This window comes from Rattus norvegicus, chromosome 9, assembly GCF_036323735.1.
Source record: "Rattus norvegicus strain BN/NHsdMcwi chromosome 9, GRCr8, whole genome shotgun sequence".
In the NCBI taxonomy this organism is placed as follows: Eukaryota; Metazoa; Chordata; class Mammalia; order Rodentia; family Muridae; genus Rattus; species Rattus norvegicus.
The window spans coordinates 25,154,394-25,170,209 of record NC_086027.1 but is presented as its reverse complement, the minus strand read 5'-3'; the positions used below and the strand labels follow the sequence as shown (position 1 = coordinate 25,170,209).

The 15,816-nt window shown below is 42.3% G+C and overlaps 1 protein-coding gene across 4 annotated transcripts in view; it reads left to right on the top strand.

The window, feature by feature from the left end:
• Adgrf1 (adhesion G protein-coupled receptor F1) overlaps positions 1–12,012 on the top strand; it is a 52,547-nt gene extending 40,535 nt beyond the window's left edge. For all 4 annotated transcript variants that reach the window (XM_063267885.1, XM_039084503.2, XM_039084502.2 and 1 more), the window contains 4 exons: positions 1,235–1,276; positions 2,536–2,595; positions 8,895–8,961; positions 11,588–12,012. In XM_063267885.1, the coding sequence (XP_063123955.1) occupies positions 1,235–1,276; positions 2,536–2,595; positions 8,895–8,961; positions 11,588–11,661 (243 nt within the window). In that variant the 3' untranslated portion in view covers positions 11,662–12,012. The remainder of the gene's footprint in view (positions 1–1,234; positions 1,277–2,535; positions 2,596–8,894; positions 8,962–11,587) is intronic.
• The last annotated feature ends 3,804 nt before the right edge of the window (positions 12,013–15,816 follow it).

The following is a 15,816-nucleotide window of genomic DNA, read 5'->3' as shown; positions in this document are numbered from 1 at the left end:
ACACACACACACACACACACACACACACACACACACACACACACACACACACACAGAGTTTGCCAATCCTTAGTATTAAAGATGGCTTTTATGTTTGGCAGTCAAAAAAGTGTTCAGAATAAATGGAAAAACTAATCCTTAGGTTTTTATGTGTCTGGAAGAGTCTTCCATCATGGTTTATTGCAGATAAGGCCAGACCACCTGGAGCAATGAGTCATGGGAACTGTAGTCTCACTTCTGGATTCTTGAGTCAAGTGTGGTTTTTTTCAAATACCAACTGTATGCTTAATCTCTCCATCTGTCAGTTCTCCCAGATGATGAGCGGGGATCACAGTAACACTTATAGAGCAATTTTTGAGGATTACAAGATATAATTTAGCACCTGACCCAGTGCCTCCTACTCAGTAAAGGCCTAGAATTTCTTAAAGGCATTGAACCAGTCTACACAGCAGTAAATGGGCAGGTTGTCACGGAGACCATGCACCCAATGGAGACAAGTCTTGAGAGCTCTAGGATGGGCAGACTTGTGAGTAGCATGCTGTTTGCCTTAGATGAGATTTTCCAAGGGACACACTTGAATAGAAGGTGACTCCTGGAGTCCACCTTCTTCTTTATGGCTATCGGGTGCTGAACCTCAGTACCTGTTGTCATCTCAGGTACATGATGGATGCTTATTAAATACCTGGTCGAAAGAAAGGCTAAGATGCTGCAGCCATTGGGTGCTGTGTGGAGCTTTGAATGACACCACCACAGAGAATGAAGTCTCTCACACGAGTTTACAACTTCATTCAATCATTTGCTCATTAACACACTCATGAAATACAGTCTATGAGCACTTTGTTATGTGCTGGGCACTGATGAGTTCACACCATTATTGCCTTCTAGAAACCTATAGTCCAGTAGAAGAGCAGGCAGGAAAACAAGTTCATGCTGAGCATATAGTACATGTTTGTCACCCCAGCATTCATGGGGCAGAGGCAGGAGAATCGCAAGTTTGAGGCCGGCCTGGCCTATTTAACATGTTTCAGGCTAGTCTAGGTTATAGAATGAGGCCTTACCTCCCAAGCAGGGATGTGGTGGGGGAATTAACAGAGCATTAGGTTGTAAAAGAGCATTAGGCATTAACATTGTAATAGAATTGTATCATATAGTATATAGACGACTTCTTATCTGGAAAAGAAAATACAATATAATACATACACAATTTACTCTTTGCTTTTGGTTCTTGTCAAAGGGATTTTTCATCTTCTGTTTTGGAATTCTCTTGGATAACAAGGTATGTGTATATTTACTCCTCCCATCCACAAACATAAAGACTTCCCCTTTAGTGCCAAGACCTTTGTTATATACACTATGGGTACTTAGGTAGTAAAATTTGGCAAAAGGCAGACTCATTCAGAAGAAAACTAAGTGATCCCTGCTGATAAAGCCATGTAGATGCAACCACAAGGGAACACCATAGCATCAGAAGGCTGAGGCAGGAGGATTATAATGCCAGGCTATCTTGTAATACACAGAGAGTTTCAGACCAGCTAGAGTTTTGATGCTCTGTCTCAAAAGCAAGAATTCAAGCAAATAGACAGACAAGCAATCAAACAAACAAGCAAAATTTCTTCCTAATTTGCTTTCCAAGGGAATCATTCTATTTTGTACCTTGAATCCCTTTGCCCATTTATGTAAAATGTGTAGAAAGAATATGATCCTCACATTTCTATGCTAGTGGGTGCTAAGTAGTTTCTCATGTTAATAAAATCCCCAATGAGAGACTGTTAGTTTTTTTTTTTTGAGACTGTTAGTTTTACTGAGAGATAAATAGAAAAAAATTTCAGAGAACTATGTTTCATGTTTCCTCCCAAGCAGCAAGTAATCATGTCAATAGATAAAGGCAATAATTGATATTTTAGCATGAAAACAAAAAAAATTTAATTGTTGGGGCTGGATCCTTTAGCAGGGGCTCTGGGTTTAGGTCCCAGTACCCACACGGTGACTTACAATCATCTGTAACTCCCATTTCAGGGGACCAGATGCGTTTTCAGACTTTTATAGACACCAGTCATACACATGGCATATAGACATACATGTAGGAGAAAAACAACCCATACACAGAAAATAATAAATAAACAAATAATAAATAAACATGTAGGAGAAAAACAACCCATACACAGAAAATAATAAATAAACAAATATTAAAAATAGAAAAGATTTCATTGCTAACTCATTTGCCATATATTGACTCCCATTTACATGTTTGCCATGTTCCTACCAGACACATGGTTAAGAAACCCTTTCCTTCACTGATAAACTTTACTCCAGCAATTATTGCAGGATGCTCATGGATTACTACATTTGTTTGATTCCATTGCTTTCTATTCAGTTCTAGTTTTGCTTCTACAAAGAGAGAACAGTCTATTAGATATTTATGCTAATGGTCTAGGAGTGATGTTGCTAAGCAACCATTTCAAAGGGTGCTTCTCCTTAGAATGTTGATACCCAATCATTTTTCTCTCTCTGCTACTTTTTCTATGCCCCTGACAGATGCGGCAACTTCTGTCCAACAAGTTGACTTCATTAAGTTCATGGAAGCAAACATCAAAGGTAATGACCATCGACTATGATACATAAAGTACCAGTTTCGTATTTTGTCCCTGTATGTCATCTGTGTCAAGCTTGTTTATGGAGGGCCCTTGTTTCCCATCATCATTACTTGGCATGGTGTCTGGCTTGGGTTGATAGCCAAAGAAAGAACTATAGAGCAAGGAGGGCCTGGGCAAATTCGTATGCATGTTCAAAACCCACGAGATCTATGGTGCTGTATTAGGCTTGCTGGTAGCAGGCCAATGCGTTCAGAGGCATCTTCTGCTGTATATTATGCTGACATTCCTCACACAGAAAGCAGAATAGAAAGTCAAGGCAAGTCAGTATGAAACAAGAAATTTAGTAAGAAAATATGTTAGTGCAGATTTAAGCATAGGCTTTAAGAAAGGGGGAGGGGGAGCTAAAGGGCGATAGTTACAGTAGGGCAGCTTCTCAAGTGAGTCACATGGTAGTGTCTTAGTAATAGGTATGTGTTCAATTTTGGTGACTTTGGAGTTATATTGTACAAAAAAACTTAAAAATTAGGTAAAATTAGGTAAGTTTTCCTTTTTCTCTTTAGCAAAGAACATGATAAAATAGTCTTTGAGGTATACTACTTAGGTGAGATAAAAACAGAGGTTAAAAAAGTTAAAAGAATCTTTAGTATACATAAAGCCTGTAAATGTCATTCATAACTTTATTCATAAAAGCCTTTGATTCTCAACCAGTAGGACTGGGGGCTGGGGGGCTCTTTTCTCTTCCCACATCTGCTTATCTCTCACCCCCAACTTTTTTCAACACTGTTTATTTTGGTCCCTGATAGTCTCAGCATTTAGGTCTATATTCCTAAACTTGAGGAATTTACATAGATGGGATAAAGTTGGGGTAGGGTGGGAAGTGCATTTCTGTCTCATTCTTTCTACAAAAATGCTCACGAGGACAGTGTGATATAGCATATCATACACACACATGCATTTTCTACTTTCAATGTTATTTTAAATTTTTGCCTTTCAATAATGAATGAAGGACTTTTCAGAAAGGTGCTAAAGTTGAGACATCTGTATTTGATAAAAAGCCAACTAACTTGATTGTATTCAAACTTACATGAGTGTTCAGAGAGTTTTTTAAATAGAAGAAGCAATAGGTTTTTTCAAAAGTGTGTGGTACACAACTATGGTGGCTTTAATAAGAATGGTCCTCAAAAGCTCATATGTTTGGATGCTTAGTCACTAGGGAGTGGAACTGTTTGAATGGATTAGAAGGATTGGGGGTGTGGCCTTGTTGGAGGAGGCATGTCACTGGGGGTAGGCTTCAAAAACTACCTAGTCTGTCTGTCTGTCTGTCTGTCTGTCTGTCTGTCTATGTATGTATGTATGTATGTATGTATCTCTCTCTCTCTCTCTCTCTCTCTCTCTATCTATCTATCTATCTATCTATCTATCTATCTATCTGTGGATCAGGATATAGCTCTCAGCTATTCCTCTAGCATCTTGCTTGTCTGGCTGCTTTCATGCCCTCTGTCATGATGATAATAGATGAACCTTCTAAAACTGTAAGCAAGTCCTCAATTAAATGCCTTTTTTTAAAAATAAGAATTGCCTTGGTCATGGTGTCTCTTCACAGCAGTAGAACAGTAATTAAGATAATAATTATAATTCCAGTGTTTAGGGAGGTGTAGGCAAGAAGATCAGGAGTTTAAGGCTGGCTCTTAAAACATAAGAAGTTTGGTCTATCTTGGGCAATATATATGAAAGGAAACAAAAGCAATAAAAACAAAATAATGGGCTGTGGAGGTGGTTCTGAGCACTTGCTGTTCTTCTCAAGGTCCTAAGTTCAGTCCCCAGCAACTACCTTAGGCACCTCATAATATCATAACTCTTTTAGCCTTTATGGGCGTCCATACATATGTGGCATACCCACACCTAGACACACACATAAAATAAAATAAAATAAAATAAAAATAAAATAAAGCACAACTCAATGAGGAAATCATCATAGGGCTTCCTTGGTCTTCATGTCATAATAGAAAATGCTGCTATGAATGTAAGGAACAGTAGCCCATCTCGGTCACTGTACTTTGACTTGTATTGCATTGGCTGTAGGTCTTAGGAAAGTTCCATGGTGGCTCAGAGAAGTTCTTACATTCTGTGGTTTTAATATTATGTCTTGAACTCAGATCCTGGGGACCAGAAGGTATGAAGTTAGTGTGTAGCATCTGGAAAAGGAGGAAGTTACAGAAAAGATTACACATCAGTGAAAAAAATGAGGCTGAGCACTCCCTTCCCTTCAGAGAAAGAAGGCAGGGTTCTCCTCATTGGAAATCAAAGACAGAAAACACATGTCTAAATGAAATAAAACAGAAGCAAAGATTCAAGGCCCTGGCAGCATTTCTTCCTGTTTCTAGCATGTCATGTTAGTACTCTTCAGATGGTAAGGAGGTCACTGAACAGCAGTTGTCACCTAAGTCCTATTTCTTCTGCATCCCTGGCACCTCCCATTTTAATTCAAGCCAGGTGGTAAAAATTAGATTTTTTTTTTTGGTTGTCCGGTTAAATGATTTTCCTAGTTTGACTTCCTATTTCTTTGACTAAAATATTAAAGGAAAGGGTAAGTGAGAGAAGAAAGGGCTAGCTTGGCTCTCGGTTCCAGGTCATTTGTTACATTGAAGTCAAGATGGCGGGGGAGACAGAGAGACAGAGAAAGACAGAGCAAGATACAGAGAGATAGAGCGAAAGAGAAAGAGAGACAGGAGAGAGAGAGAGAGAGAGAGAGAGAGAGAGAGAGAGAGAGAGAGAGAGAGAGAGAGCGCATGCACATAACCTTGTGGTCAGCTCACTGTCCCCTGAATGAACTAACCATCGAATGATGTCACATTAATTAATGTATTGAAGATTATCCCACATAGACAATCTAAGGTAGACAATTGCTCATTGAGACCTTCTTCCCAGCAGATTCTGGATGTCAAGACAATAATCAGAACCACCCAACATGGTAGCTGTCTGTCTGTCCCTCCCTCCCTCTCTTCCTCTTTCCCTCCATCCTTTCCTCCCTCCCTCCCTCTCTTTCTCCCCATTTGCTGAGGGAATTTGAATGAAAAAAACAAGTACCCATCTTATGGATTGACTGTTAGAAAGTACAGAGGAGATAGGGGCTGGAAAAAAAATGGTTCAGGGGTGAAGATCTCCTACTGTTCTTAAAGAGAACCAAGTTTAGTTCCCAGCCCCCATATTGGTGTTTCATAAATTCCTCCAACTCCAACTCCAGGTTGTTCAATGCATTGTCTGGCCTCCGTGAGCATTGCATGCTTGTGCACATATGCACTGCTATATACATGTATACATACTTGAAAACAAGAAAGGTAAGATCTAGGGACTTGTGAGTGAGAAGAACATGGGAAAGGAAGGGGACAAGGTATAAAAATGAAACCAAAGAGCAGTGGACTTGCTCAAATTGTGGGATTTGGGAAGCAAACGAATGGAGATAACGGATGCGAGAGGATTCCTTAGGAGACAGGCTCCTAATCAAAATGAAGATGGCAAGATCAACCTGTTTTCATGACACAGGATGAGTCTGACTAAGGGAACTTGAGCAACAGGTATAGATTAGAGTCACAATGCCGAGAATTCACTGCAAGGGAGGAAAAGGGGGATGAGGCAGGGATCTATGAAAGGACATTGAAAATATAAGATGTGGTAGAGGGATGGATGCCAACAGTGTTTTCAGCAAGAATTATCTATTCTAGTCATTCACGGGTTCCTTAGGAGAGCATCATTGCCATATCTGTGTCTTCCTTCTTGGTTTAGCTTCTATGTCATGTGGAATGAGTATGGGACTGGAAATCATTCCTTCCAATATTCCTAACACCAGAACTCTGTCTAGCAAGGAAAACTTCTCAATATGAGTGAATTAATAAGTATCAACAATTATAAAAGAATGTCAAGTATCTAACATGTATATTTCCTAATAATTGCTTGCTCTTTGAGTGAAACATTTTATTTCAGTTTAATTACTAAGTTTAATCTATCTGTCTGTCTGTCTATCTACTTACCTACCTACCTACCTACCTATTTTTGGAGACAGAGTTCCTCTATGTAGCCCTGGCTGACCTGGAACTCACTTTGTAAGCCAAACTGGTCTTGAACTCACATAGACCTGCTTGCCTTTGGTCCTCAAGTACTGGGACTAAAGGCATGTGCCACTGTGCCCAGCTTCAGTTTTAATTTAAAAAAATAGTTATTTATTTTTATTGCATGTGTATGAGTGTTTTAACTACATGTATGTGTACACACGGTGTGATGCCTGATGCTTACAAAGGCCAGAAGTGGGCAGTTACAGATCCGTGTGAGCCACCTTGTGGGTGCTGGGAACTGATCTCAGTTTCTCTAGAAGAACAGTAAGTGTTCCAACTGCTGCACCATCTCTCCAGCCCCATGATTCAGTCTCAAAATTATCATAATCTCCTCCATAATCTTTAAACCAACTTGCAATTGACTATTCCCAGAACTGAATGCTAAGTTGTACAAAAGTAAGGCAACACTGTACCAGGGGTTATTTTGTTTTTACAATGAATATTAATATTAATTTTTTCAGTTCTTCTTCTAGTGGCAAATGTACAAATTATGGAAGTATAAACATGGCCATGGAAAGGGATAGTGTTGGGTTGGAGAGATGGATCAGTGGTTAAGAGCAGGGCTGGAGAGATGGCTCAGAAGTTAAGAGCAATGGCGGCTCTTCCAAGGTCATGAGTTCAATTCCCAGCAACCACATGGTGGCTCACAACCATCTTTAGGGGAAATCTGATGCCCTCTTTAGGTAGGCCTATGCATATGCAGCAGAGCACTCATACATTAAATAAATAAAAACACTTTTAAAAAAGAAAAAAAAAGAAAAGGGATAGTGTTTCCTTCAAAGCCACTTTCTAGTTGATTCCTGGAAGTTGTAAAGATACAGAAACACCAAATTCATTTGGGAATAAACTCAAGTGTACTTTAACGAAAGCAGACAAAGGAATACATGAACAAGTATTCTGTATTCTTAAACGAGAATCGGAGATTATGAACACAGAATAAAAGGTTGTTCGTAACATTGAGTATCACAAGATGAAACACTGAGACAGGCAGACTTTATGAAGGAATAAGACAAGGCACCCTCAAGCGTGAGAGTGGTCAATGGTAGGAGAGATCATTGTGGAGGACCATTGTGGGCTGAGGGTAGACAGCAGACAGAGAGACCATTGTTGAAGAAAATACTCTACCAGGGTAAGAATAGACAATGGCCAGAGAGGCCATAATGTAGGCCTTAATCATTTGAGGGGAAGGATGTACAACAGCCAAAGGGACCACTGTGCCAGTCTACATGCTAATGCGGGCTTTGTACTGTTGACATAAAGTTGCTGGGACAGATAGCTTTCTAGATGGGCCTTTTCTTAGCCAAGGACTGTAAAACATAAGAAGAAAGATTACAAAGTGACCAGCAAGCCCAACTGGTATTCTTATTTTCCATAAAGCCACGATTTACCACAGAGACACTACTCAAATTCTGCTCTTTGATCATGCAGCAGCTGGGTGTGGCAGTGTATGTCCTTAATGTCATCCCGGCATGGCAGAGGCAGGGGCGGGGGCGGGGGCGGGGGCGGGGGCAGGGGCAGGGGCAGGGGCTCTCTATGTCTTCCAGGCTAGTCAGAGCTGCAGTGAGACCATGTTTCAAAAACCAAACCCAACCAAAACAACACTGCCAAACACTGAAATCATGCTATCGAGCAGATTAGAATGAGTCATTGAAAAATTAAAATAAGTCTACAAAAACAGCTGTCCCTTTGTATGTGGAAATATCCTTCCTTGATGAGCCAAAATAAAACTACCTCCACTTTCTCCTTGGTTATATATGTGTGTGTGTGTGTGTGTGTGTGTGTGTGTGTGTGTGTGTGTGTGTGTGTGTGTGTATTTATACTTATATATATAAAATTTTGGGCCTGGCAGAGGTGGCATATGCCTTTAATCCCAGCACTCAGGAGGCAGAGCCAAGTGGATCTCTGTGAGTTCCAGGCCAGCCTGGTCTACAGAGTGAGTTCCAGGACAGCCAAAACTACCCACAGAGAAACCCTGTCTTGTGGGGGGTGGGAGTGGGGAGGAGAAGGACTAATAATTATAATGCTTTTTTTTCCTTCTTAATAATAGTTCCTTAAATTACTGCACTAGCAGGAATACAGGAAGTGGATCTCAAACTGATTACAAACGCGGGGCCAAGCCTCAATGATCTCAGATTCTGCTGACTTCCAACCAGTTACCTAACATAAACTATTTTGGTGTTCTCTTGTGCAGCAAAACTCTTCAGATATTGTTACCAAGCCGAAATGCTTAAGGCCTTTCAACATACTACAGCACAGAGGTGAGTTACAATATAGCCAAAGAACATAAAAGAGGTAAGATGGGAGATTATGAATACAAAGAGAATCCAATAATAATTATTAAGATAACAGTACCAGCTGGCTGTGCATTTGACTTCCTCTGGATTATGGTCAGGCTGATAAGGCAATGCTGAGGATTTAGTGGTTATAGACACACACACACACACACACACACACACACACACACACAGACAGACACACCACACACACATACACCACAGACATATACACACACAGACACATAGACACATACACGTACAGACATACACACAAAGACACACACAGACACACACCACATACACATACACACAGACACATAGACACATACACGTACAGACATATACACAAAGACACACACAGACACACACCACATACACATACACACAGACACATAGACACATACACGTACAGACATACACACAAAGACACACACAGACACACACCACATACACATACACACAGACACATAGACACATACATGTACAGACATACACACAAAGACACACACAGACACACACCACATACAAATACACACAGACACATAGACACATACACGTACAGACATACACACAAAGACACACACAGACACACACCACATACACATACACACAGACACAGACACATACACGTACAGACATACACACAAAGACACACACAGACACACACCACATACACATACACACAGACACACATACCATACACATCACACACACAGACACATTCACATACACACACAGACACATACACACACAGACACATATACACACAGACACATACGCCTCCCCCCGCACACACACCACAGACATACACACAGACATACCCCATAGCATTGATTATCAAGGCCCTGGGGTTAAGGGGTATGGTAGACCAGCCCTAGCTAAATCCTTACTGGAGACTCACCCCTCTTATGCCAGCTACTGAGGGCATGGGATGGTGTGCTTACATTCAATGATGAACACCTATTATTTTCTAAACAAACCTGGGGGAGGGAGGTGTGACACGTCATGATGTTGGGAAAGTACTGTTCCCTCCGGCATTCACATATTGATGGCTACTGGGAATGTAAACATCACAGAGTCACAGTACTCTTGGGGTAAGAATGGAACATGGAGAAGGAAGTAGAAGAGACATGTGGTGCTACAAGTTAAGTTGTGTCATACTTGATAGCATTTTACGTTCATGTTATATTCTCATCAAAACACACAAAGACACACAGACACACACCACACACACATACACACAGACACACACACCACAGCTAAATGATAGCTGTGGAAAACTCAGTTCTGATGGAGACATCTAAATTATACCTCCTCCTCTCAAAGCTCAGGGATCATCATGGGAGACAGGACAGAAAGACTGAAAGAATCAGGTATAGTGGGTATCTGCCACAAAACAGTATATGCTGGACATGCTGGGGTTATTGCACACATAAACTCATAGTGGCGGTTACTGCATACATTAACTGCACAAAAATCAATACAGCTAAACTTCTAACATAGACGGGGAAAGAGATTATGACCTCTCATCCCTAGCTGAAGAGCTATTAGCCAAGAATGACTGGGAGGAAGAGTCAGGTTTTCTTTGAGAGGTGGTTCCTGAGACCACATCTTTTTGTTACATTTCTATTTCTGTGACAAAACATCATGACCAAGGTAAATATTGAAGAAGGAGTTTACTTGGGCTTATAGTTCCAGAGAGTTAGAGTCCATGATGTTAGAGAGAAGACAGCAGGTGGCAGGAACTGGATGCGGAAAGCTCACATCTTCAACCATGATTGGGAAACAGATGGTGAACTAGAAATGGCTTGTGTCTTGAAATTCTCAAAGCCCACCTGCAGTGACACACTTCCGGTCATCAGCCCGCACCTACTCCTCCCCACACAGCACCACCAGCTGGGGACCAAGTGTTCAAATGCCAGGGGTCTATGGGGGACACTCTCATTCAAATTGTAACACTACCCAAGTGCAGCAGATGGCCCTATACCCCTGCACACACAGAGAGTACACAATGAACGCAGTGGATTTTAAAACAGAGCACATGAAATTGGTAGGGAAAACGAAGGACCTGGACAAGTTGAAGTTAAAGAATGGGGAGGGTGTGCTCAAAATAAATTACATGCATTTCTCAAAACAATATGGCTTTCTCAAAACAATAAAGGCTCTCAAAGAGAAAAAAGAATATATTCCAAGTGTAGGTTAAGTGTTGGAAACTGTACCTACCCCAGCCTCTTGTTTCCTGTTTTCACTGCTTCCAACCAGACAGTGCTTTGAGCACCATCTAATTTGTTGGTTTAACTTGTTCCCTGCCAGTTAGAGGAAAATACAGACAACTTCCAGGGCTCTTTCCTTAAGACCATACACTAAGTTGAAGTCTAGGTCATTTTACTTCCCAGCAGTAACTGAAAAACATAGTATTTCTCACCTCCACGAGTAGATGGTTGACAAATGTAAGCTTCTATGGTGTCTGTGAGGGGCTGTCACTCAACCAAACATGTTCTATGGTTTTCTTGAACATCACCTTAGAACGAGCTGCAGGTTAAAGACACCATTTATACTAAAGTGAAGACTCCCACAATGACTTACCTCATTTCTTTCCCCCCTTCAGGCATGTATGCGCTTTCTCATACTAGAGATTCGTCCACTGACATCACATTAACCCAGTTTTTATCAACCGAATAAAGCCACGAGTCATCATCAAGGGCAAATTTTTCTTTGAGCGACATGTTATTTAGAGCCAGCAAAGACACACACAGAATCAGATGAGACTTTGTGACTTGGGAGTCCGAGGATAAAGCTGGTTACTTTGGGGCTGGAGAGACGGCTCAGTGGCTAAGAGCACTTGATGCTCTTGCAGAAGACCTGGACTCAGTTCCCAGCGCCCACATGGTGGATCACAGCCATCTGTTCCGGGGGATCTGTGGCCCTCTTCTGACTTCTGTGAGCACTACAGACACATGCAGTGGGTGCACAGACATACATGCAGGCAAAACATTCATACACAAAGAAAATAAATCTTTTTTAAAAACCCAATAGGTGACTTCAGTGGTTCAACCCTGCCTCCTTTATCCCAAATTAAATAGAAATGGCATTAATTAAAGAGTGAGGTAAGAAATGTCACACATTGTTCATACAGGAAGACTTGTCAATGAGGCCCCTCCCCCTGCCCCCAGTATCTCCAGCCATTAGGGAAAATTAAAACACCAATAAGATAGTGCCATACACCTACTAGAATATCTGTCCGAACAATCTAACCCCTATCCCGGGGAGCACAGCATAATTCTACTCGTCCTGAACCTTGGTCAAGCAAGATGGTCCACAGTAAAGTAGGTCAGTCATTTTAGGGTAGAGTTGAGTGGTGAATGCCACAGAATAAGGAAGGAGCATGCAAATTCTCCTGGGAGGTGACATATAAGTTACAGTAATGGTGGCTTGGCAATGTGTGCACTATTCAAACCATATTGCACATTACATGCAATTAATACATAGAGTTTATTGTTAATAGGTTTTATTTTTAAGGCAAAAGGATGAAGTACACACAGGATGGAATAATGTAGTTGGTTCAAACTCAATTTAGGAAACAAGCATATGCTGCCCTCAATGGCTCAGTGGCTAAAAACACTTACTGCCAAGCCTGAGGACCTGAGTTCAATCCCCAGGACCCACATGATGGGAAAAGAGATCTGACACAGGTTGTTTGTTCTCTGGATTCCATACACTGACCATGGTACATGGACACACACACACACACACACACACACACACACACACACAAGCACACAATACATTTAAAAAGAGAAATGAGAGTCCAAGCCAAGTGGCCAGACAACTGTCCTCTCCCGCCATCTTGGAAGTAGATTATGCTAATAGATGAGGAAAGATGGGCCACTGGGACCAAGAGATACCAGAAGTAACTAAGGGAAGTATTATCATCCTGAAAAGAAGGGGCCAAGTGAACACTAACAGAGAGGCAAGTCTCATGTTTTCTTGGGAAGAGTCCAAATAAACAACTCTAAATGTCTTGTTCTATCACAAGAAAAGACCAAAGACACTGACTTCCAACAGGTGCTGGAGAGCCTTTATCCAGATCACCCAGTAGAGAAGCAAGACTTGCCCCCAGGCACATGATGCTCAGTCAGCTTCTTATTCTGCTCTTAAGTATGAGCAGTCAAGGATCACCAAGGTGCTTCAGGAAAGCCACTTTCCTAAACCATTCTAACCCCATTCTAAATGCTTATCCTTTAATCAACAGATGAGAGCAGCTCTCACCCTTCTTTTTGCAACAGACAGGGACCACCATAGAAACCCACAACTGGTCAAATGTTGAGGACAACAGGCTGTTAGGTGCCAATCACCAATCAATAGATTTACAACATCACCCCTCCACCCAAGGCTCAGAGAACACTGCAGAAGAGGAGTGGAAAGATTATAAGAACCTGAGGACCAGGATATTATCTGCTGGGAGATACTATCAGAGAGAGAGACAGAGAGACAGAGAGAGCTAGAGAGAGGGGGAGGGGGAGAGATGGAGGGGGAGACAGAGGGGGAGGGAGAGAGAGAAAGAGAGAGGGGGGAAGGAAAGAGGGAGGGAGAGGGAGAGAGAGAGAGAGAGAGAGAGAGAGAAAGACAGACAAAGAGAAGAAATTCAATGGTGTAGGGAGGAGGCAAGGTCTGGGAGGAGTTGTGGGGAGGAGTCTGGAGTGATTATGGTCAACGTACCTAGTATGAAACTCTCAAAGAATCAGTGAAAATACTGTGGTATTTTTAAAAATATGTAAAGGCCAGAGACAAATTTCTTCAGCTCCACTATACACGCACATGATGGACTGAGTACTCAGATGCTTCAGATCCAAGCGGAGAAGGTTTCTAGCAGGGCCTAGACCTCCAGTGGGCATGCGGGATCCGGAACAGCTTGACTGTGGCCTCACTCTTCTATCAGTGCCTCAGTGACTCAACACTTATGTATGCTGTGTGGGTCACGTATTAACTGAGCCTGCTTCCTCTCAATACAGCCCCCCTCCAGTCCACACTTTTGCTTAGAAACCTTTAAAAGGAGAGATACCCTTTGTCTTGTGGGCCCAAAATGTTACCTTTGAACTTCTGCTATGGCCCATTGTCTGAAAGGAATGACCCATCCAAATCCCTATCTGTGGTGTGTGTGTGTGTGTGTGTGTGTGTGTGTGTGTGTGTGTGAGAGAGAGAGAGAGAGGGGGGGGGACACCTATTTTTGTATATGCTAAGTAAAACATTAATATTTTTAATTAAAATAAACTTTTAATAAAAAAAAAGCTAAAGGTTGTTTTGATTTTGTATAGCGCTGTGTAAACATCTCTGGATTTGTGAAGAGCTCTGAGAAAGAGTCCACTTTATTTCTCTATTTCCTGAGCAAATGAGATGGCCACTCACTCTACCCTCTAGAAAGTTTCGCAGTAGGTTTCAAGTAAAAACTCCCAGACCTATTTCCTGCTTCTTCCCGGAAAGAAGAGAATGCTATTGCCAGAAAGCCGCTGAGCTGAACTGTATTTACGCTCACTTAACTTGAGGGGGCAGGCTCTGACCAAGAAACCCACGAAGACACCTTGAAAGCTTAACTGTTCCCAGCAAAAAGACGTGGCACCGAAGGGAAGCAGGGCGGGGGGGGGGGGGGGGGTGAAGCGCAGGCAGGGGGACGGGTTGGGGTAGGGGTTGGGTGAGGGGCAACGACAGCGAAGACAGCGACGCTGCTGCTTCTCTGATTAGGAGTGGTTGCCAAAGCTTTTCTCAGTTAAATAGGAAAGATTAGGAAGCCCAGAGCACAATAGCTCAGCTGAGGGGCAAACAATGCCTCCGTTTCCTGGGTTTGTGTCCCCAGGGTGCTGATAAACAGTGAGGGTGTCTAAGCAAAGGGAGAATCAGCCTTGATCTGCAAGCGATTTCACCTGCTAGAAACCAGCCCGTGTGGATGGGGTACACTTGGGGCATCATGTGTGGATCAGGGTTAAGTCAAGGACCTTAGGGCCAGATTGATTGAAACTACCTGTGCTTTTCACATTTAACTGCTAGGAACGAAGGAGTTTGGAAAATTGGGTTAAGGTTTGCGCTTTGCCCCTACCCCTGAAGTGGCCGTGTTGCTCATTTTGCCGGTTCTTAAAGTCTAACGCCCATAAAGAGGTGATTTGCATCCACAGCAGAGATTTTTAGCTCAAATGCTATCCAGGAGAGATCGGAGCTGCTGTGCAATTAATGCGCGCCCTACTCTGCTTCCTAGCGCTGTGATAAAGACAATGACCAAAAGCAACTGGAGGAGGAGAGGGCTTATTGTCTTACTTATTGTCCCCGTCGAAGTGTGACACGAAGGGAAACCGAGGGCAGGAACCTTCAGGGAATAAGCTTAGTGGCTTGCTCTCATGGCTTGGTAGCGTGCTTCTTACTTTATATAACCCAGTATCGCTTGTACCAGGGGTAGCACTAGCCTCAGTGGGGTGGCCCCTCCCCGCATCAATCATTCAAGAAAATGTCCCAGATACTTGGTCAATCTGATGAGGACATTTTCTCAGCTGAAGTTCCTTCTTCTCAACTGACCTAAGTTTATGACAAGAAAACTACTCAGCACAGTACCTTTGCCCTCTGTCCTGAGGCTCAGGCTTGCCTCTGGGACCAGGAAACGGTAAACAAATTTTCCTTCTTATCTCTGCAGTCCCAGACCAAGTTCCGCTCTCCCAGCACCTTCTAGCCCTGTGGTCCATAGCTAGACCATATACCCTACTAGAACACACACATACACGCACGCACGCACGCACGCACGCACGCACGCACGCACGCGCACAACTCCGTGGAAATGCTATACAATTAGGTCTT